The sequence below is a fragment of the Phaethon aethereus genome (assembly GCF_964289735.1).
Source record: "Phaethon aethereus genome assembly, chromosome: 1".
Taxonomy (NCBI): Eukaryota; Metazoa; Chordata; class Aves; order Phaethontiformes; family Phaethontidae; genus Phaethon; species Phaethon aethereus.
Window position 1 is genome coordinate 40,438,225 of NC_138575.1, and position 23,799 is coordinate 40,462,023.

The following is a 23,799-nucleotide window of genomic DNA, read 5'->3' on the forward strand; positions in this document are numbered from 1 at the left end:
AAGTTTCCTGTTCATCTCGATTCCCTTCAGTTTTACTGGACATATGGTGGTTCAGGTTGCTTCAGTGCTATGATCCATTATTTTGTCATCTGATAGACCTGTTTGATATACTGGAGGATCCTGGTAGGACATCTCACTGTCATAAATTACAGGCTTTTATTAATATTCAGATAGTACCATGTTTAACTCTTTTTGGTATCTATATTAAAACTTACTGGTTTTGAACAACTTGGACCAGTTCCAAGTAAAATGGGGAGGGTTCCAAAAGCATCAGCTGAGGATGGCAGAAATGGCTGCTGCATTTCCTTAACAGGGCTTTTGATTCAGGAGCTTTGATCCTCCAAATGTGTTTTTGTTTTTAAAGCTACTGGAACTGTCATACTGTAAGCAAAACAAGTCCTACCCACCAAATAATGCATCCACAGTTCAGCTTGGATTACCGTATGTGTCCCAATTCAGTTTTACTAATTGAGATAATCTGTTATTTGTATGTGTACAGTAGAAATTATATTAGTAGAGGAGAAGCAATAAGATTATTTTCCAAGTCTGTTTGCTAAGAATTTTGCTAATTCCTGCTTTAGTTGTTTTAATTGAAGAGCAATGACAAATAGTTGTTACTAATACTAACCTCATGCTTTGTTCTTACAGGTCTGAAGAACTGTTGCCCAATTCAACAGTGCCAGCATTCCAACTTTATTAAACCTACCAACATCTTAAATGGACTTTCCTGTGGTGGTACCCTTTGAGAAATGGATGAAAGCTACTACATCAGTTTGCACATTCTAATCACTTTCCAGTGTCACGAGAGATTTTTACTTATAAATATTCTAAGTGTATGCAACTGGTAAAACCAGAGCCTACATCCAGTATTACTGATAAGAGACATTGTTCATCCACCAATGTTGTACATGTATGAAAACTGTGTACTGTATACTTCAACAATCCCCACTTTCTATTGGAGAGTACAATAATGTAAATCCTAAAAGCACCACTATTTTAGCATAATAAAAGAAAGTCCAAAGAGCTCCTATATAGACTACTCCAGATAACTTTGCTTCATCGGTATTTGTAGCTTATTGTAACTTTTTTAAAGAAATACAGGATCATCATCATCATCGTATTGTACAAAAGCGCTTTGATTAACACAACAGCTATATAGTTTTTTAATTTTAGGAAAAACCTGTGGAGACAGTGATCTAGTCTTTAAGAGTCCTTTCAGTATAACGTCTGACTAAAGACATGGCCTTTAATATCTGTTGGGAAGGAAATGTCCAGACTTTTCAACCTTTTATTGTATGTTTCCTTTTCCTTGTTTACATAGGGAACAATGTTTATAGTTGTGTGTACAGTGGGGGTCTACAACAAGAAGTGTATATTTTAAAACGATTTTTTAATGATTTAACAATTTTTTGTAAATCATTTTCGGGCTTCTGCAGCTGTAGATTCTCACTGTGAATTCCCTTGCTTGCTCATGCATAAGTGTATTTGCAATACCAAATATACAGGTTTAGTACTTTTGCCTGTTAGTGATTGTTTTACATGTGTAACGTTTTGGTTGAGATGTTAAATGGTGGAAGAGTACTGTGGATGTGAATGTGGGAAGTAATTTTAATCATGTGTAATTGGTCACAGGGCCTAAGTTGCAGTAATTAACTTTTGCTGATTTATTTAACAATGCCTTGTTGCTTTGTATGCATTAACGTTTGGGTGTAAAGATTGTGTGTATATCCAACAGGGAGCCACAGTATTTAAATTGACCAACCTAATGTTACAACTGCTTTGAGGTGGCCAAATGTAAACTAAAAGCCTTAATTAAAGTGGTGCAATTTTGTATGACTTAGCATCAGTAGTTCAATAAATTTGGATTGCCATGCAAGGGCTTGCATTACAGTTATATACTACTTGAATGTTTTGTGGTTTAGTAGTGCTAGTAAATATTGATTTTTAAATGTCTCTTGCACATTGCAGATTCATACATCTTAGGATGAAGAAGAACCATTATGACTTTGTCTTCTGACAAATACATGCCATAGATACTACTTCTAATAGCATCCCATGTGCTAGGGTGGATGAATTTCTGACTGAATTAAATTCCATTTACTGTTTTGGACTTGGAATATTCCAAGTTCTAACGTAAGGGAGAGTCTAACAGAAAAGTATTTGTCTTCAGAGGTTAGGCTATCAGTGGCTGTTTTGGGAACCTGGAAATATGTTGCCTGCTATTTTCCTTCTTTCCCAGAAGAATTCACTGTTAAAATGGACTTAGTGTAGCTTAAAAAAAAAAATCTGTTGGGAGAAAATATGATCTTTCTGTCTGATTAAACCATATTTGTTTGATTTCAAAGAAATCTTCAGAAGAGCATTCTTGCAGTATTGAGTGTAGGATTTTGCAGACTTAAAATATCTGTTAACACTGTTGGACTGTGAATTGGAATGCGTAGACTGTTGATTTCCTGATCTTGGATGTGCTGCTGAAAAATAATGTCACACCCAAATACTTGGTACTTCCTGTTTCTCTGGCACAGAATTATCAGAGTTTGTTTTAATCCATTCCTGCAAATTCAATCAGATTAGATTAGCTAATACCAGTAAGCTTTGAGATAGTTTGTTGCCCAAAGTGAATTGAGGAGCCCAGCTGATCCTTCCTGTTGGTAATTTCATCAGTCATCACCATTGTGTAACAGAGGTGGTACATCTGTTTCACTGTGTGGAGTCAGAGTTAAGACTGAAACTCCTTTTCATTTAGCATTAGAAACCAGAACATGTGGTTGATGATCCCCATAAGTATCTCTTGTGTTACTCTCTGCATCCTGATTGGTCCCCAGAGTAGATGAGACTGGAACACTGGATGCTCTACTTCTTTTTTTCACTGGGTACCTTCCTCCTTCATAAGTTAATCAGTATTTTTCCTCCCTTCACTTTCAACCTCTGCTTATTCAGGTCTTATAACACTTTTATGTCCCCATTGTCCTTTTATCTGTGTTCTTTTTAATGTGTTTCTTTTCCAGGCAGCTGTACAGATGGCGTTGGGTGGGAGGGAGAGAAAATTCTTTAATAACATCAGAGAGGGGGCCCTGGTCTGGTCTCGGTGTCCAGCCAGAGAGTACTGATTACAGGGAATATCAGGCTTTGTCCTGAAAGCTCTATATAGAAGCATTCTTGGTTGCACTGTGGAATAGGAAATGTACAGTTCCTCAGCACTGGAGGTAGTCAATTTGATCAAACCCCAGAAAAGCAAAATTTTTAGAAACTCCACACTTTACAATCTAAAGATTGTGCTAAAAAAGTGAAATACACCCCACCCCCCTATTTAGAACTTAAGGCAGATTTGTAAAATGAACACATAATAACCCAGGTAATGCCTAAACCCCAGCATTTTTCTCATGGAAAGCTTAAGCAGGCTTCAAGGAAGCAGTGTCCTGGTTGCTGAAGGGAAGATGCCTGACAAAATGATGAAATTATGGTGAGGAAGTGATGAAGCGTATGGAAAAACGCATGAAGGAATTTTCTTCATATCTAAGTAGTTATGGCATAAGACGCTGTTCCCACTGAGGAAGTGAACATCCAGTTCCCCACAGGAATTGGAACTATGTAAGCAGTTACCAATTCTAGAAAAGAATCCCGTCTGCTGAAATTTTTGAACAAACTTTTACATATCTTCAGAATAACTGCTTTGTGTACCAGCGCTTAAGTTCACGCTTGAATTAGTCATACAGAAACAGAACACTTCTCATAAAGCTTTGGATGAAAACTTGCATAATTCGTATCTTGAACTAATGCAGTAATTTTCCGAATTCAGTGTTAATACACATGTATTACTGCTTGTAAAGTTAGCTTATGCTTACAGTGCACACAAAGGTTGTGACTGCTTTACTTCCACCCTAATCTGAAATTGGTATATGTCAGTATTTAAATGTCTGAGCTTTCTGTGGAAAAAGTAATGTTTACGCCCTGAAACATAGAAGTAGTATTTAATGGAATTGCCCTCTTCCTATTAGGACTCTTTCCTGTCACTATAAATTTATTTCTTATACCTTACTTTGTTACTAGTGCCCTTCATCCTCAAATTACTCTGTCAAATGAATGTCTACTTGCTGAACTTACAAAAATATTTTAAGACTTTGCAAGATGTTTTCAGATGTCCAAACGAACGCACTGTAAGCTCAAACTACTACTGCTCTTCTGCATAAGAGAACGTAACTTGTGGAAAAGTATTGTAGACTTAGATACTGTTTCATAATGTGTACTGAATTGCAATGCTAGAAATGGGAGGTGGGAGAAGAATACTGCTGGAATTTGGATTAAACTGTGTGTTTTTCTCCTTTTCTGGTGTAATTAGAGTTGCTGTTTCCTCATGGGTGAACACTAAAGATGAGGATTTTCTTCCTTTAAAATGCTGTAAACAAACTATGGAAGAATCAAGTATGGTTTTTTTTTCCTAGGTATTTATTTATTATTTTCTAATATTTGCCAGTTTGGGGAATAACTTGAAGAAATTTTGCCACAACACTGTACTAGTTCTAGATAGACCAGTTTAGACATCTCAACAATAGAGTTATTTCTAGATGTGACTGGTTAAAAATAGTAGTCTATATACAGCTGTCTGTAGCACTTTTTGAATTGTAATATGAAGATGCAGCCAAGCATCAACGTAGAGAGAAAGCTTTTTGTCCAATTTTGAACTGCTGTCCCAACAGCATTAGGCTCTACTTCAATTTACAGTTTTTATTTTGCCTGTGTATGGGGAAAAGAATAAAAGCAAAGAAAAATTTGCTCAAATATGTCACAAAATGCATTTGTGCGTAGTTCTCTAAAGTAGCATTAGAGAAGCAGAGTTCTTAATCAGATTAGGTTCTTATTTCTGAGTCTCAAGCACCTTATGCTTTTCTTTGAAAGGTTTCTGAACAACTTGAAGGTTCTTAAAACCTAACTTCTCTATTCTATGAAATAAAACTCTGGAATGATACTTAACATTTGTAACAAACTTCACATTCTTAGTCTGGAACTGTAAGCAAAGTTGTTTTGTTGTCTTGATTTTGGTCTCAGTTTTGCAATATCTGGGCTTCAAATGAGAGAAATGTGGATTTTGTTTCTTTTTTTCCTGTTGGGGGGGTGGTTTTGGTTTTTTTTTTAAATACCCTCCAAAATGAACTATTTTTAGCATATTGAATCATCTAGAAGAAGGTGGCTTCCTGTTTTCAATGAGATGTTCTTTAGGGAGAGATTGTGAATGGAGAAAGGCATGTCTTCATAATACCACTGTACTTCACTTCAGCCTCAAGAAATATTAGTTCTGCCAAACAACAAGCTCTACAGCTTCACTGTTTTAAAGTTCACTGCTACCAGGTTGGTTTTTTTTTTCCTTTGAGGTTGTGGCTGGGGTGAACTCCTTCATTTGAAAGACATGGTAATTTCTAATTAATTAAGGTAATGTCTTTTGGCTACCATAAACTTGGGGGAAGGGGACATTTCTGCAATCTTGGATACTGAGTGAAATTATACTAGAAGTTACAGTTCCTTCTTTGGTCAGTATACTTTAACTTTTTACACTCTGTGGCATTTTTACCATATACTTCTAGATCTAGCAGAAAGCGAGTCAGTAACTTCACTCCTGTACTAAGTACAAAAATCTACATGTGAAATCCCAGCTCTCATAAACTGGGTTTATTGCTTGTAACGTGCCAAATACGACAAAAGACCCTTGGCACTACTGTCATGATTTTTGGACACAAATAAAATGACAGTTACAAACTTTTTTTAAGAAGAAAGTGTTTTTAGCTGAGCTTCCTCAACAGGAGTAGGCACGGGAATCAATTTGTTTAGGGTGAGACTCCCAGAAAACACTAATTTGAGAGTCAACACGGGTATTTTAATACTAAGCAAGCACATAAACATTTAGTTAATTTCTTGAGATTGGTTTATAAAAAAGTTTCTGTGCATTTAAATTAAAGAATGTGGAAAATCACATGCTTCCAGGAATGTGTTTCAACTAAGAAAAGATGTGCTGAAGCATGAGCTTTCTTCTTTCTCTTACCTTGCCTTTTCGTATAGTGTAGATTCCATGGTTTTCTTTGTACTGAATGCAGTCGTGCTGCTATCACACGTTGCGCAAGAACTTTGTCATGCTCTTGCTTTTGATAGCTCAGAATTAAGACTACAATTTTGTACATGGACATGTCATGTCTGCAGCTTAGCAATGCATTAGGGCAATTTATTTGACTTGTGAGCTGTTTATATTAAAACATTTTGTGAAGGGTAATTGGAGTTTTGAGTTAGTTTACTTGCTTAGTTTTAATCTGTTATATCCTGAACTTTAACCTAGTCCATCCTGTAAACCCTGATAACTTCATAGAAAGCTAGTAGGGAGCAGAGGAATCTTAGGCATTGGCAATAATCCTGCCATGTTTCTGTGTTAGGCTAGCTGCTGGGTTGCCTTTGCCTGTCCTGTCTCCTAGTATGGAGCATTACTACCCTTTGCGAGATTCTGACAACATGGCTGCAGTTAGGATCACAGTTGAATATGTGAAACATATTAGGATCACATGCAAATATGTGAAACTTAAGATGGATTTGTAATTTTTAATTATGAACTTAAATTGATTCCTTTATATCATGTTAAATGAACATTACATGTAAGAATTGACTGAAAAATTTGCATTCCCTTCTGCTTCTTGGAAGAGTTAAGATGCTTGCATGAGACTTCCAGTTCTTTTCTCCTTTTTTTTTCTCCTTTGCCTCCTGTTGGATAAATATGAAGTAGGATGCTAGTCAAAAAATACCACCTGAAAACACACCTTGGGGTTTTTGCCGTGTTCAAGCCTATGTCCCCTTACTGGAGCCAACTTGAAGCCCCTAAGGTGCTCCCCCAGCCTGCATTTAAAGAAGTTGTACATACTAAGACCACTTCTCTCAAGAGCCTCACATCCTATTTTTTTTCTCTTTTTACAGGTTTGTTGGTGTGATTCTTTTGGTGTGGGTTTTTTTTTTTTAATTTATTAAAAAAAACAGCAGTATGTTGTCCTTTTAATTTCTCTTCAGCTTGTTTTCTTTTGCTTTCTTCTCATCTGTCATTGCTTTGAATAAACTTGAGGCAGCATGCAAAGGAAGTGTTTTCTCTGTCATTACAGCTCTCATTTGTTTACACTTCTCTGCCCTGAGAAAGGGCTAGTCTAAAAGCTTGAGCTGTTGGCAAAGAATGGAACCAGGTATTAATTCGTGCATTACTCTGAATTTCCCACTGCACTACAGAAACAATAATGCTACACTGTTCTGTGAGGATGTGCTCAGAGATAAAGTCTATTGAATATATAGTACTGAACTGGGATATAATAGTTCATTTAACGTTCTTTTAGTTTTCTGCTGTAATGAAGGTTATTGCCCTCACTTGTGCTTTCATGATGTCCTTCTATCATGTAGACTAAAATTCTTTTTTTTTTTTACATCCCAAACTACATTTCCTGGGTGATTAATCTACTCTCTAAGGGTCTTCTGCTTGCTTGTGTTCTTGCATACCCAATCTTCATCAACCTTCTCAGCGTTCCTCCTCTTGTGAACCCTCTGAGGTTAGGCTCCTCATCACTTTCACTGAGACACTGAGCTTGGGTGCCACGCCATGTTATCAGCATCTTAAGCGAACTACACGGCTTCATGTGATCTCTGAGTTTTGCAGCTGTTTTCAGATGCATTCCTCTGTACATGAATGCCTGATTTGCTCAAAGTACCCCCTGTAGCCCCAAATACACCCGAGTACTTGCAAGTGTTTTTCAGAACTTGCCTGTCTATGCTAAAAATGTGGTTTGGGCAGTTTTCTTTGTACTAGAGCACAAGTAAAAGAACTGTCAGTAGCACCCACTCAATTCCACTGCTGGAGTAGAAACTATTTTTTTGTATTTAAAAAAAGAGTGCAAAATCCATTTTGGGGAGAAAGGGAAGAGGTAGTTTCCTAATTTTAGTTTGTCCCGAGACATTAAGTACGGTGGTTACTACTTCACCTCTTGGTGGCAGTAGTCCGAGTTGCACTGAGAAACAGCCACCAAAGTTGTGAGCTGGTGAAAATAGCCTCAGTTTGATAAAGCAAAGGCAGGAGAGAAGTTCCTCCAGCTGGGTGTGTAAGAAAATATTTTCAGCATCGGATTAGTTGTTCTCTGTGGAACGACATAAAACAACAGCATTTGAAATTTTTATTTTTCCCCCTCAGGCTTTGTGGTTTAATGCGGGATCCCACTGCCCGGGGACTGGCAGAGGAGAGCGGCCTTTGCCCCACGGCAGCTGCAATATTTATTTATTTATTTATTTATTTATTTATTTATTAAATTTTTAAAAAGGCGAGCAGGTCAGGCCCTTACCCCTCACCACCACCATGGCCTGGCTTCCCTCGGCACGGCGGCGGGCCGGCCCTGCCAGCCCGGCCTTGTGAGAGGGCTCGGTTGCACGCAGCCCGCCACGGCCGCTCCAGCGAGGCCCACCCACCGCTGGAGCCCGGGGCCCACCCCTGTCCAGGCCGGGCTGCCTGCAGGCGCGGCGCAGGCGCAGTGCGGCGCCCCGCCTCCTGCGCGCGGAAGTCTGCCCTTCTCCTTCCGGGTCGCGCGCCGGCACTGGCGGAGGCGGGAACGCTCGAGCCCCGGCTGCATCTGGCGGGAGGCCGCTATGGAGAGGTGAGAGGCGCGGGGGGACGGACGGACGGACGGACGGACAAACACGGACACGGCCGGTGCTGGCGGGGCGTCCCGTTCCGGGGGAGCGCGGGTACCATGAGACGTGACATGTCTCCCTGTAGCGGCCTCGAAGGAGCGGTGGGCGAGCTGAAAAACGCGGCAGGGCTGGGACAATTTCTGAGGCGTATCCGAGGCTTTGATGCCACCGGGCGCTTTAAATCGGTTTGGGTTTTTTTTCTGGAATATATTTATAGATTAAACTGAAATTGTTAATTACGCAGGAATCATTGAGCTGGGCCCTTGCAGGGTGCTCTGCAGATAGGCCTGCTTAGTCACAGCTGTGGCCTTGGCAGCTGTCCTGGTTTCAGCCAGGATAGAGCTGGTTTTCTTCACAGAAGCTGGTGTGAGACTGTGTTTTGGATTTGGGATGAGAAACTGTTGATAATGTGCTGATGTTTTGGGTTGTTGCTGAGCAGTCAAGGACAGTCCAGCTTCTTGTGCTGGCCTGCCAGTGAGCAGGCTGGGGGTGCGCGGGGAGCTGGGAGGGGGCACAGCCGGGACAGCTGACCCAGGCTGGCCAAAGAGATATTCCATACCATACGATGTCATGCCCAGTACATAAACTGGAGTTGGCCGGGAGGCAGAAATTGCTGCTCGGGGACGGGCTGTCTATCGCTGGGTGGTGAGCAATCGCTGTATCGGGCCTCACTTGTTCTTGTACATTTCTTTGTTGGTATTATCATTGTTGTTTCCTTCTTTTCTTCTGAACTATTAAACCGTGTTTATCTCAACCCACGAGGTTTTTTTCCTAATTCTCTCCCCCATCCCACTGCGGGAGGGGGAGTGAGCGAGCGGCTGTGTGGTGCTTAGTTGCCGGCTGGGGCTAAACCACAACAGCAGCCCACCTCTGCCTTCTCCTTTGCGTTTTAGTAATTGTCAACCATTTTTTCCCCTTCTGCAAGACGCTTGAACTTTCTCAGTCTGTGGTGATTTTGTGTATCTGGAGAGGAAAAAAAAAATCAAATAGTGAAATCACATCATTCTTTCAATTGAATTTTTCAATTCAGAATTTAATTTCATGCTGTTGCATCTCGTACTAGCTTTTTTTTTTTTTTTAATTAGAAAATGTCTGTTGTGATGTAGGAGGAAGAAAGTGTGGGTTTTCAGACAAACTCATTTTCCTGAGCTGATGAGCAATACTGGATATTCTGTAGAGGAAATGGGACATCAGTACTAGAATTAGAAGTGACTTACACTTTGTTTAAGTTTGCCAGTTGTGGACTTACTTGAAGGAACAAACAGATCTTGTTGTGTGTTCTGCCTGGATTCATGTGCTTTGTGTCTATGTTGCTGTTCTCTAGAAATGATTTTGGAGACATGTCATCCCCCCGTGATGCAGAGGTGGCCAGACCCGGACGGAAGCAAAGCTCTCAGAAAAGAGTTTCTAGTATCTTTTTTGTGTAAAGACTTTTTATCTTCTCTTTAATCATTGCTTGCTATGTTTACAATGTGTGTGTATTTTTACCACTGCTTTGATTTTGAGCGTATTGAGAATGGTTTTCAAATACACAGCAAGTTACTCTTTGTTTTATACTCATTTAAAGTGAGGAATGTATGAACATAATGTGAAATTGTTAATCTGATTTGTGAGGTATTCTGCAGTCAAAACTTTGCTTTTGAACTGTCTCATATTTCCTCTTCTGTAGCCTCTTTTCTGTGTGGTATTTTTATGCATTAAGAAGGAGAAAAGTTCTAAAACCAAAACTATGATTGCAATAACTAAAAACTGTTAGGGGGGGATATTAGTGACTGACTGCAGGTGCAACTAGGAAACCTGGATGAATTTCATTTAGAAAAATATGACGTTTTCAGCAGTGTAGTGTGTTACTTGGCCTTTACAGAACAACTTAAGAGTAAGCCAAAAGATGCAATTCTTTACCTTTTCACAGAATAGTGTTTCTTCTGAATGGAATTTTCTTTCCCCCCTCTTTTTCCCCCATTTTAGTCTTAAGCCATGTCAAAGCTGTTGTAGTGATGGCTCAGAACAGATATTCACTAGACTTCAGGGAAAGTAAGAGAATGTTGAAATGCTTGTATAGTCAATTCTTGACTATATTTAGATTGATTATTTTGGTTTTAGGTTAAATATGGTTGCAGGGATGTTGCATTGCGTATCTCCTAAACTTGTGACATCACATTAGTGTAGCGTCATATTTTGCAGTTTTTCATGGACTTATGAACTGAGGTTGACGTCAGCCCGGAGAACTGTGAGCCACAGCTGACTCCATCCCTGAGTTTTTGCAATAATGAAGTTTTTGTCACTCCATTATATCTTAATTTTATGGTTTTATGCTCTTTTGCATGTACTATGTTATCAGAGTATTGTGATTATTCAATGTATATCTTAGCTTTCCATCCATAGTAATAGCAAGAGGAGCGCACAGACATAGATTTAATTTTCCACAGAATTTTTTCCCCAACTTACAATAAGAAAAAATACCATGTAATTTGACAGTTAATATAATGGTATTTTTCTGGTTATGATAGCAAAGGAATCCAGTACACTTGCTTGTCCTTTTTTTTGCAATCAGAATAAAACTAGTGAGATACTGACCCTGATTATATTGTCCCTAAGATTAATGATGTTCTTGGACATTGATATAACATAGGATACTGAAAACTTTACACAACTACTTCTTAGTAAGCCGTAGCTAGAGCACTGAACCTAGTTGCTGACAGGAAGAGGCAAAGTAGAACAACAGCCTAATGCCGTCAGCATCGTGAAGCCAAGGAGAACTTTTTTTCTAAATGAATTCAGGCTCAGATTTTCTTGTTATGGTTTATGTAGCATAAAGCAGCTCCTCATGGGGCAAAAGTATTCGCTTTGATCTGTGCAGGTGTGAGGAGTCACAGACCTGTTGTGTTCAGGTTTCTGAACTTTACTTGGCAGTGTCCCTGGTAGCCCTCCAGCTTTTAAGCTTCTGGTGAAACATTTTGTGACCTAACTCAGGCTTATGAATGGGACTTTCTGCTTGGGTCTGAAAGATATGTAATCATTATAATATTTGAGCTACAGCAAAATACCTTTCCTTTCCAAGTATTCTCAGTCGGTTTCATTAGAGCCAAAAGCATGTTTAGGAGAGCGTTTCTTAACTTGTTTGTTAATCAGTTCTTACATCCTTGGATGACACTGTTGGAAACATGACACCCAGAGGACAGTTGATTTCCCGAACTCCTAGTTCATTGCTTCGCCATCCAGGTAAGACTACTTTCTTTCATTAGTGTTCAGTTACAGGAATATAAGCTTGGACTTCATAACTGATAACAGTTCATAATGAGAAAGACATGGATGTACTGTAGTGGGTCCAGTGAGGGGCTGAGTTGATTAGGGGATTGGAGCATCTGACATATAAGGAGAGGCTGAGAAGGGCTGGGATTGTTTAGCCTGGGAAAGAGAAGGCTTGGGGGGATCTTGTCAATGTGCATAAATACCTGATGGGAGAGAGTAAAAAAGACAGCCAGGTTCTTCTTGGTGGTGCCCAGGGGAAAGACGAGAGACAATAGGCACAACAGGATATACAGGGAATTCTGTTTAAACATAAGAAAAAATTTTTTACTATAAGAGTGATTGAGCACTTGGACTGGTTGCCCAGACGGTCTGGGGAGTCTCCGTCATTGGAGATAACCAAAGCTGACTGGACATGGTCCTGAGCAACCTTTTCTAATTGTCACCTCTTTGGCCTGAGGGGTTGGAGCAGATGTTCTCCAGAGGTGTCTTCCAACCTCAACTACTTGGTGATCCTGTGATACTGAAGTTAAATACATTTATAAATATGGAAAAAAACACCTAGTAGCAGTCAACATATATGTTCATATGTTGTATCTTTATTCTCTTGTTGAATGCCAGTAGTTTTTTGCCTTTTGGTTTTTAGGGGGTGTTTGAGCTTCATTTTCTGTTTTCTCTTTGGCACAAGTATCATTTCAGTTTCTCTCAAGTACCACGTTGAAACTGGTTCTTGCCATACTAGTCAACAATCTAGTTTGTTGTGTTTCCTTCTTTTTCACAACTTCCTTTGGTTTTGCAGTAGCTGTTAATTCTTCAAGCTTATCTGTCATGTAGTGTGACTCTTCAGGTACTTTTCCATCCTTGTTTTTGTGGCAGGTTAATTTCTGTGGCTGACCTTTTTACCAGGTGTATTTATTGGTTGCGTCGGTAAATGATTCCCCTCTCCACTAGCAGGACAAGAAATTAGGTGGCATACCTCACAGAAAGACTGTGGAATCGCACGTGGTGGCTAGGGTCAGGTTGCCCTGAAACCTTCCAATCTCAACCCCTGTGTTCTGCATCAGCTGACCCATATGGGGAGTGAGTTGGGGATTGTTCCCAAACTGGCACTGGTGCAAAGGTACAAAGTTCCAGAAAGACTGATTCTTCATGATTTCTCAGGGTTCCTGGCAAGTTCTGTGTAGCCCCTGCTTGTTCTCGTTTAGTGTAATATTTAGTGGCTTCTGTTTTGACGGCCAGCAGCAAATATAGATGCTGTTAGCATCAGCCGCCTTCTCAAGCACGAGCTACTTGTGTGTCAGCATTGACAGCTCTTGCAGTGAAAATGCAGATTGTTCTTAGTGTTGACTTGACACTAAGCATATTGTGAAAATGTCTGTAATCCTCTTAGAGCTTCCCCTACTAGTTGTGGGTGAAATAAAGAAACATGCCCATTTCTTACATTTCCATATCATCACCAGGGTTTACCTCCCTTTTCCTTGCCACAGTCTCTTCCTGTAGTGTTTATTTTGTCATTATTCAGGCATTTATACAGGGGATTCCCCTTTCTCATCATCATCTAGCCAGTGTGTTTTCCGTCAAGCTCCAAGAGGATGGCTGCACCTTCTGCTGCTCCACATCTTCCTTTCAGGATTGCTTGGAGATGGGGTGATGTGTTAGTTGTTTTAAAGAGTGAAGCATTGTGTCACACTGTGACGGTCAGAGAGCATTTCAAAATCAAGTAGCTCTTTTCCCACTTCTATCTTCAAATTAGAGTATGTGGATACCATCTTGACCATTGTCTGTCTTCAGTGAAGATCTTTATTCCGGTTAGCATGTTGATCGAACATCTTGCCATGTTTTTGTCACTGTGAAGTTTCCAGTTTGTCTATTTTCAGAAAGCTCAACAGTACAGAATTTCAGTAAGAGGTGCTGTACAGTTTGTTTGTGTAGCAGCTGCCCACCCCCCCAAAAATATAGACAGTTGATGTCAGGTGAAAGCAGAGATGTCAGCTGCAAAATAAGCTGATCAAGAAGGTCTAATGTTGAGCAGTTCGGTTCATTTGTATGGCTGGTCAGCATAGAGATGTTATATCAGGAGATGTTACTAGACAGCATACCCTCTGTAAACCTACCATCTATTTTTTAATGGACTTCAGAAGGAGACTTTCTCGTTTCTGAGTAATGATTCTCTCTGCAAACTTCCCTAAGTACAGCTGACAACTACTCATATGTGTGGCTATCATTTGTGATAAACTTTCTTCACGCAGCATTATGAGTGGACGGGCAGTCCTTACAAAAAGTTTCCTATTTGACATTCCTGCACTATTCAATCTAAAAATTTTGCACTTCTTCATTACAGCTCTGCATTTCTCCTTGGCATCCTGGCTGTTTTATCTGTTTTATCTCCACCGTGGCACTGTACAGATTTTCTGAGAGTCACAAGTGTCATCTGCTACATAGGCTAGAGCTACTTTTTCAAACTGTCTTAAGATTCTGCAACAAACAGAGCATCAGCATTTTCACTCCTGTTTCTTTTCCCGTTGTACAGTTCCATTCCTACAGTGGAACATGTAAAGTGGTCTTATGAAGTGCGTCCATTATCTCCTCTCCTGGGGACAAGGTTTTTTGCTTCCTTTGATGTCAGTTGCTCCTACTTCTTGATTTGAGGGTATTAGAAACTGTATTTGAGAATTATTCAACATAGTTCTTTTCTGCCACCCTGTAAGTTCCTAACGCCTGAGTGCATGATATCATATGGGTAGCAGTCGTTTTCTGGTACCATGAAGGAGAGGTGAATGATGACCCATTAACAATTTAAATGCTTTGATCTGCAACTTCAGAGTCAGACTGTTAATGTTAGTAGCCATAATTCTAGTCCTACAGATTGAGAATTGATTTGTCTCTTTGATATTCAGTATGCCTGACTTTCACATCTCAAGAGTTTAGGTAAAGTTTATTTGTGGTGATTCAAGGTTTGTGCTAATACAAGGACATAAACCTTGGGACAGAAACCTTTGGTTCTTCAGCTTTCTCAATCTGTGTGAAACTGATGGATGGAAAACAAAATCTACCTATTGATACAAAGCCTTCTAGGGTCCCTGCACCTGTTTGCAATGGCCTTGCCCCTTTATAATTTGAGGGTGTCAGAGATCTGACAAGATATGCTCTTGCATTCTTCGGGATGAGTCTGGTGGACATCCTGGACATGCTCTTTATTTTCTGGTTGTACATGCTGTTGTAGGCATCTTGGATTCCAGCAGTCCTCAAGTCCAAAGGAAATGTTAATGATCTCGATGCTGACTGAAGCTATCTTTCTATCAAGAACTGCTTCCGAGGGCTGTACAGGCACTTCTGTCTCCAAATTTGCTAACAAAACTTGAGGACTATGTGTCATTCTCTCTTTGCAGCTGTTGTCGCAGCTCCTGATTTGGCTGTCCACTGTTTTTAGATGACTTTCCAGGCTGTTTGAGGTTGATAGGAGGACCCAAGCAGCTACTGTCTTGGTGCAAATCCTGTGGTCTTTGGGCTGTGTGAGCCCTGTGTGAGGGTCTGTTTATGCAGGTTTATGTCAGGTATTCCTGGAAACGCCACTGTACTGATGTGCAGGAGTATCTGGAGCAGGTGTAGTGCTTGGTAGAGCAGACTCGTTGCCTTTTGTTTTAAGGATTTGGAGACCAATTTCCAAGGAGGAGTGAGTGGTATTTTATTGCTATTTATGCTCATGGTGTGAGTGTATCAATGAACTCTTTGGTAACTGAAGGTGTGTCACATATTCGGTGCATTTTTACACTTGCATTCAACCTCGCTTCAGATTTCTATCTGGAATGCTGCTGCACATGAGGAGGAACTGAAATGAAATAGATACCCTTTGTCTTTATGTTTATACATGCCCTACCTGGAAAACTAGAGCTTGAGTATGTTCCAGACTTGGTTAACCAGAGTGTTTGTATAAGCCTAGTATAACGAGATGTGTAGATTAAGTTCCATTATTGATTATTAACCTTCTTTCTAAGTGTTGTTGGGCCTAAGACTTGTTTTTCTTTTATAATTGGCATTTGTGGGTTTGGTACAAGCCTTCTGATGGAAGGAAAATGAAGACGGACAGGAGCAAGTTACTACGCTATAAGGTTGGTTTGTCTGTTTCTTGTGTGACCGAGCAGGATTTCATAAATACTTTAATCTCCATTGTAAGATTTCCTTCCTTTATAAGATGCTCCTTGATAGACCATAGTGTCCTTATATACTTCTTTTCAGAAAACATCTTTCTCTTTCAGCTACTGCACTAAATCGAAGCTCCATGAAGCCTTCAGATATGTCTGCCATCCTGGGAACAGGAGGAAAATCTCCGATTCTACCAACTCCTGGTCTTTTTGGCTGTCTGTCAATGGTAAGATGGTTAGGGCACCTTTTCCTCTTTTGTTTCTGTGAAACTTATAAGAAACTACAAGTTTACAGTGTTTCGGTGTTGTTTGCGCCAAGGGCAAACTGTAGGTGGCACAAGCTTGCTAATACTACTGTCGCTGCTTGCTACTAGTATTATTTATAACTGGGGTGGTCTTTGAGATGATGCAGTGAGGAATAACAGAGGGTTTTAAGGACTTGCTAAATACACCATAGGTGTTAAGCGAGTGCTTGTAACTACAAAAGTCAGCAAGTTAAACCTTCAGAATTTTTCTTATTTTACCACTTTCCAGTATTAGGCTTCACTTGAATGTTCAAGTTTGGACTTCAGAAAACAAGCTCTTCTGATGACTCTTCAGATGACATTCTTCTGCTGTAATATCTTTGGAAAAACACTGATTAGAAAAGTTATCAGTAGGGACATTTGAAGTATTTTATCTCTGTTTATTTTAAAATTAACTCAAACCAAGTTAAAATGTCTTTCTGTATGTGCATTTTAATTCATTCTCCCTTCTGGTTGTTTCTATAGTTTGTTACAGCCCATTTGTTTCTTTATCAGGTTCTGGTGCCTAGTTGATCAACATGTATACAGCTCTTAGCAGTGGCACTTTTCCTCTGATTCAGAGCCTCTTGTCATTCTGTAACTAATGTTTTGCGAGTGGAGTACATTTTAGGTTAGCATTTAGTGCTCTGACTTCAATCCAGTTTAGATTAGCAGGGAGAGATTTGGGACTAGGCAAAGGCTTTCACAGGAGGGTGATGGAAAAAGGACTTAAAATTATGTCTTGTGGAAACTTACTTGCTGGTAGATAAGAACACTCACCAGCCCTTTTCGTATTTCCCACAGAGACCTGATGCGATTTTACTAGAACTGAGTTTCTTGTTATTTTTACTCTGCAGTCAGAGTGCTGTAGCATTCTGTTCTGGCTGGCTAGAGGGTAATAGTGACAGAGAGAAATCAGAGAAGAGAAATACTGTAGGTAGCAACTGGGATATAAAAGGAAGACTAACAGGTATATCATGGGAACAGCTATAGGAAGCTGTCCTGTCAGTGCAGTATGTGTATAGTCTATCTTCTGTTTTGGCCATTTTACGCTCTGATGTCAGATATGTTATCAAATACCTTCCTGAAATACTCCCCAAGGAGTATAAGTATGTCTTTATTTCCTCCTTTAATATTGTGATACTTGCTATTATTTTAAACACGTATTGCTTCATTCAATCAAATGGTTTTGAGCAATTCACCGAGAAGGTTGAAAGACTGGTAAATGGTTTTGATTCAAATTCTAACTATTTTGCTTAACTTTTGGCAGCTGCTTTACAATGAAGTCAGTCTTATTCTGTCTTTTTTTACTTAGTATTTTGTTTTTCAAAGTAAACATTTAGCATAATGGAATATGAAAGTTCAGAGTGATTTGTTTTAAGATGAAAAGTGATACATGGTGTTTTAAAGTAGACAGTCTTATTAGATTAACGTCTACTTTAGTTATTTCCTAAAAAAAGCCCATTGTTAATTTCCTTTTTCTATGCTAAAATTTATCTTTTCAGAGCTGTTTGTTAAAGGCATAGTTGGACCTTATCTAAAGGCAGTTATTTCACTATTAATTTTTAGAATTCCTCTCTTTATACTGTTCATATAGAATGCAAAAACTTGGAGGTAGGTTTGTAATAATCTGAGATTGCTATTTATTTTCCTTATGTTCTTGTTATGCTTTTAGTTGGATGAAAGTAGCTGGACAATGGCGCTCTCACCTCAGCAGACAGGAATGTTTGTAAATCTAGACATATCCAATATGACAGAAGATGTCACTATGAGTGCTGTACTGTTGCGTGAGGATGATCCTGGTGAAGCTGGTGAGACAATCTGAAGTTTTCGTAATAATTGACTGCATTTTTTATTTATGGGATTGTCGTGGTTTAACCCCAGCCAGCAACTAAGCACCATGTAATTGCTCGCTCACTCCCCAGCGGGGTGGGGAGAGAACTGGAAAAGTGAGAAAACTCATGGGTTGAGGTAAAGACAGTTTAATAGGTAAAGAGAAAGCCGCACACGCAAGCAAAGCAAAACAAGGAATTCATTCAGCACTTCCCATCAGCAGGCAGGTCTTCAGTCATCTTCAGGAAAGGAAGGCTCCATCATGCATAATGGTTACTTGGGAAGACAAACACCATCATTCTGAAAATCCTCTCCCTTCCTTCTTCTTCCCTCAGCTTTATATGCTGTGCACGATGTCTTATGGCATGGAATATCCCCTTGGTCAGTTGGGGTCAGCTGTCCCAGCTGTGTCCCCTCCCAACTTCTTGTGCATCCCCAGCCGACTTGCTGGTGGGGTGACTGTGTGTAAGCACTGCTCAGCAGTAATGAAAACGTCCCTGTATTATCAACATTGTTTTCAACACAAATCCAAAACATAGTCCTGTACTAGCTACCATGAAGAAAATTAACTCTATCCCAGCCAAAATCAGCACAGGGATATAAGATTATATGTTCTTTTTTTCCTGTATTATTTTGCTGAGATATTTCTTTGTCAAAAACAGTCTGGTTTAAAAAGTTCAGGAAGTCATCTCTCCAGTGATTGGAGTTTTGAGACTTTGTGTGTTTTGTGGAACCTGATGGCACAAATGGGATGCTCTGGTGATGTAAGACGCAAACTGGATTAGTTTTGTGGAGATAAGCAAATGAGCTTGTTGTTAAAACTTTCTCAGATGACATGTTTACAGCAAAAGTTTTATAATCATTTGACTTACCTCATAGCTTCTATGTATCTTACTGTCTTAGCTGATAATTTCTTCTGACTTTAGGAGATATAAATAGTTCATATCATCATTGTCCTCTTTTAGATTTACGAAAGATGAGATGTCTTGTCATCAGCATGATTTTTTTTTTTTTTTTTTTTCCCCTGGTAGTATGTTGAGGTTTTTTTAGCAAGTTGTGTCTGACTAATATGGCTATTACTTCTTAAATCTGTTGTAGCTACGATGAGCATGTACTCAGATTTTCTGCATTCCTTCCTGAAGCATACATCAACTACCATTTTCGATCTTGTGGATGAGTATGAAAGTATTTGTAACAGTCAGGTAAGTAGTTTGCTTGGGGTTTTATTTACTTTTATATTACAGTCCCTTCCCTAAGTAGTATTGCTATTTTTCTTTAAGCTGGGAAGTCACAGTGCTTAACATAGATAATTTAAATCTTCCAGATGGTTGCAATCTTATGAGTCACTGAACACTAGCATTGAACAGCATCTCTCTTTCCTCATACGCTACCTTGGCACAGGAATACCCATTGTGTAGCTTGCCGAATACTAAAAATGTTGTCTGGCTGCCATTCCACTGCAAGTGTCAAGTGACAATAAACATGAGCAGATGTATAGATTTTTCGTTAATAATAATAAGCTGGAGTAAAAAGTACTTATTTCTCTCGGGTATAAATAAATCAAATCATTGTAATACGCTTTAAGAATTTTCTGTTACATTACTGACAAGCTGGCAGTAGAGGTCTCAATGTTAGCTTTAAGATGTCTCTGCTTTTAGACACAGTTTTTTATTTGATTGGCTGTTGACTGACAGTTCAGGATCAGCAGGTATTGACAGTTTGAAAGGAAGAAATTGTGATGCTTCTGTCAATAAGTGTTGATCACAAAAGAGGGAGGTCGGCAGATAATTTTTTAAAGAGAATTCATGCCTGTGTCTATGTTAAGGTAATGCATTCATGGTAGAAGCTTGCTAGCCCTGTTCTGTGCACTGTTGCTGGGGCTGAGTTGGAGAATGCTGAGGTCTTTAATGAGGTGTGTACCACAGCTGTGATCCCAAGTGGGAAAAAGACATGAGAAGGAAAATAAACATGAACTTGATTATTTTGTAAGATGGTGGAACTTCCAAGGTCTCTTCCATTTCTCCTGTTTGACAATGTGGATACTGTCTACAAGATCATGGAATACAGAGTGGTTGGTTTAAGCCACCTGGTATTGTGAGGAGTTGCTTATATGTTGCCGAGGACCTACAAAAGTAGATTGAAGGATGTTGCCCCAAGAATTGGCTTGAATGTTGCTGACAGGGCTTGGGATGAGGGTGGAGGGACAGCCCTGAGCTCTCATGCTGCCTCTTAACTGTACCCTGAGATCAGTCCAGTCACTCCTAGCAGCCGTGAACTCTTCATGTTTTCTGGGAGATAATAGAAGGGAACAGAAGGTCATGCTCCTCTCTTGCATTTTGATGGTACACTTCGTTCTTTCCTCCAAATCAGTTGCTCACCTCCCACTTGAAAACTGGTGAATATATTGATGGCTGACAAATTGGGTCCTCCTAAAATGTAAGAGTTTGGGGCCATTCTTAGAAGTAGTAGGAGCTCTGGAACTAGCTACTGATGGAGAAGACTTTATTGTCTAAGTTTTCTTCATAATAAACAAAGGAAAATATAATAGAATATTAAATTTCTTTTTGGTGATACTGTAAATTATATGGTGACCAACAGTTTGAGTTTCCTCATTTATCAGAGCTAGAAAGGAAAGGGTATCTTCTAGGCACTGATACATACTGTCACAAATACCATTAGGGCTGACTTTGTGTTGGACATTGATGTATATGGAAACAAAGTTGGGGGTTTTGGTGGCTTGCGTTCGTTTGGGGTTTTTTTTAGTCGTTGCTTTCTCACCCGCTCAGTCTTTTGGTGCTTTTTAATTGGTCAACATAAGCTGGTTTTATCCTGGGTTTGTACAGTGCCATGCAAAACAAAGCCACCCTCTTGGTTTATGCTGCGTAGGCTGTGATAATATTATTTTTATTCATGATGAAGGGAATTTATGGTGTGGAGTATCTTCTATCTATTTTGAAGGGATGGTAATCAAACTTGGTTGTTGAGAGCATTCAGGATAATGAAAAGATTGCTATAATGGCTTAGAAAAAAAAAATACAATGATGGGCAATAATAACTATGTATAAATTTATGTACCTCAGGTGAATATACTAGGGAAAATAGTTTATCGGGCAACTCCTGGACAGCAAAAGTTTTCGAAAACTGCCAGTGTCTTGTGGCTTCTCAAGCAGGAGATGGTAACTTGGAGACTGTTGTCCTCGCTTTATAGGTAATTCCTTTGAAAAGCACATTATGTTTTTACATTGAGCTGACTTTCTTGGATATGTTTTTAATTAGTTTATAAATATGGAATGAAGCAATGAAGTATGTGTTAATAATCTGTTTGTGGAACTAGATGCTGATCTATATGTCTATTTATTATCAATTTCCAGAAATTAAAGTTGTAAATGGACCTATTCGTATTACTTTTGCAACTTCTAGTGTTTTTTTTTAAAGAACATTTTTGTAAAGTTATTTTTAAGTGCTTTCACTTATGCATTCTGCTGAATTTTCTTAGCTTTATTTTAATCACTAAGGTTTTGCACTTTTATTTCTAGAGACAGAATACAGTCTGCACTGGAAGATGAAACTGCATTTGATATCGCAGTAAGCTTGGACTTTCTGGGTATTTTTAAGCAGTATAGTAAGCTAAATTCAAGCTAACTGCTTGTATTTTATTTTTACGGTCTTAATATTGCAGTCATTCAAAATTTAAAGGTGAAAGAATGTAAACAAAAATGAGATGGGTTTGATTTTTATCAAGACAGATATTACGTTATTTCATATATTGTAAAAAGTTACTTTAAATATTCAGTTCTAAATAGAAAATGCTGATGTAAGAATATTATAAATTATACTTTGTTTTATTTCCTTAAGTATTCCATGTACACTTGGAAAACCCATTAGAAGTAACTATTTTTTTTCTTTAAAAAAGTTGCATCAGCAGCGGTTATGTTCCCATAGGTCAGAGATAATTTTGCTTTGCCTAAAAGAATCACAGAATCACAGAATCACTAGGTTGGAAAGGACCTTTAAGATCATCAAGTCCAACCATTAATCCAGAACCACCATGTCCCCTAAACCATGTCCTGAAGCGCCACATCCACACGTTTTTTGAACACTTCCAGGGATGGCGACTCCACCACCTCCCTGGGCAGCCTGTTCCAATGCCTGACCACCCTCTCAGTGAAGAAACTTTTCCTAATATCCAATCTAAACCTCCCCTGGCGCAACTTGAGGCCATTTCCTCTTGTCCTATCACTAGTTACTTGGGAGAAGAGACCAACACCCTCATCGCCACAACCCCCTTTCAGGTAGTTGTAGAGAGCAATAAGGTCTCCCCTCAGCCTCCTCTTCTCCAGACTAAACAGCCCCAGTTCCCTCAGCCACTCCTCATAAGACTTGTGCTCCAGACCCCTCACCAGCTTCGTTGTCCTTCTCTGGACACGCTCCAGCACCTCAACATCCTTCTTGTAGTGAGGGGCCCAAAACTGAACACAGTATTCAAGGTGCGGCCTCACCAGTGCCGAGTACAGGGGCACAATCACTTCCCTACTCCTGCTGGCCACACTATTCCTGATACAGGCCAGGACGCTGTTGGCCTTCTTGGCCACCTGGGCACACTGCCGGCTCATATTCAGCCGGCTGTCAACCAGCACCCCCAGGTCCCTTTCCGCCGGGCTGCTCTCCAGCCACTCCTCCCCAAGCCTGTAGCATTGCATGGGGTTGTTGTGGCCAAAGTGCAGGACCCTGCACTTGGCCTTATTAAACCTCATACAGTTGGCCTCTGCCCATCGATCCAGCCTGTCCAGATCCCTCTGCAGAGCCCTCCTACCCTCCAGCAGATCAACACTCCCACTCAGCTTGGTGTCATCTGCAAACTTACTGAGGGAGCACTCAATCCCCTCATCCAGATCATCTATAAAGATATTGAACAAGACTGGTCCCAGAACCGAGCCCTGGGGAACACCACTCGTGACCGGCCGCCAGCCGGATTTAACGCCATTCACCACAACTCTCTGGGCTCAGCCATCCAGCCAGTTCCTCACTCAGCGAAGAGTAAACCCGTCTAAGCCATGAGCCGCCAGTTTCTCCAGGAGAATGCTGTGGGAGACGCTGTCAAAGGCTTTACTAAAGTCCAGGTAGACAACATCCACTGCCTTTCCCTCATCCACTAGGCGGGTCACCTGGTCATAGAAGGAGATCAGGTTGGTCAAGCAGGACCTGCCTTTCATGAACCCATGCTGGCTGGGCCTGATCCTTTGGCTGTTCTGCAGATGCCCTGTGAGCACTCTCAAAACCAACCGCTCCATAATCTTCCCTGGAACAGAGGTCAGGCTGACAGGCCTGTAGTTCCCAGGATCCTCCTTCCGGCCTTTCTTGTAGATGGGCGTCACATTGGCAAGCCTCCAGTCTTCTGGGACCTCCCCTGTTAACCAGGACTGCTGATAAACGATGGAGAGTGGCTTGGCAAGCTCCTCCGCCAGCTCTCTCAGTACTCTTGGGTGGATCCCATCAGGCCCCATAGACTTGTGGGTGTCCAGGTGGCTTAGCATGTCCTTGACTGCTTCCTCCTGGATTATGAGGAGTACTCTCCATCCCCCTCTTCCAGCTCAGGGGGC

At 40.2% G+C, this 23,799-nt stretch overlaps 1 protein-coding gene across 1 annotated transcript in view; it reads left to right on the forward strand.

Moving 5' to 3' along the window:
* Window positions 1–9,639: 9,639 nt before the first annotated feature.
* The window catches only part of NUP107 (nucleoporin 107), a gene marked incomplete at its 3' end in the record, with an annotated part of 33,357 nt that continues 19,197 nt past the window's right edge, over window positions 9,640–23,799 (forward strand). The window contains exons 1-7 of the mRNA XM_082003227.1: window positions 9,640–10,101; window positions 11,824–11,913; window positions 16,197–16,309; window positions 18,042–18,177; window positions 19,298–19,401; window positions 21,280–21,407; window positions 21,736–21,784. Of these exons, the coding sequence (XP_081859353.1) occupies window positions 9,984–10,101; window positions 11,824–11,913; window positions 16,197–16,309; window positions 18,042–18,177; window positions 19,298–19,401; window positions 21,280–21,407; window positions 21,736–21,784 (738 nt within the window). The 5' untranslated portion in view covers window positions 9,640–9,983. The remainder of the gene's footprint in view (window positions 10,102–11,823; window positions 11,914–16,196; window positions 16,310–18,041; window positions 18,178–19,297; window positions 19,402–21,279; window positions 21,408–21,735; window positions 21,785–23,799) is intronic.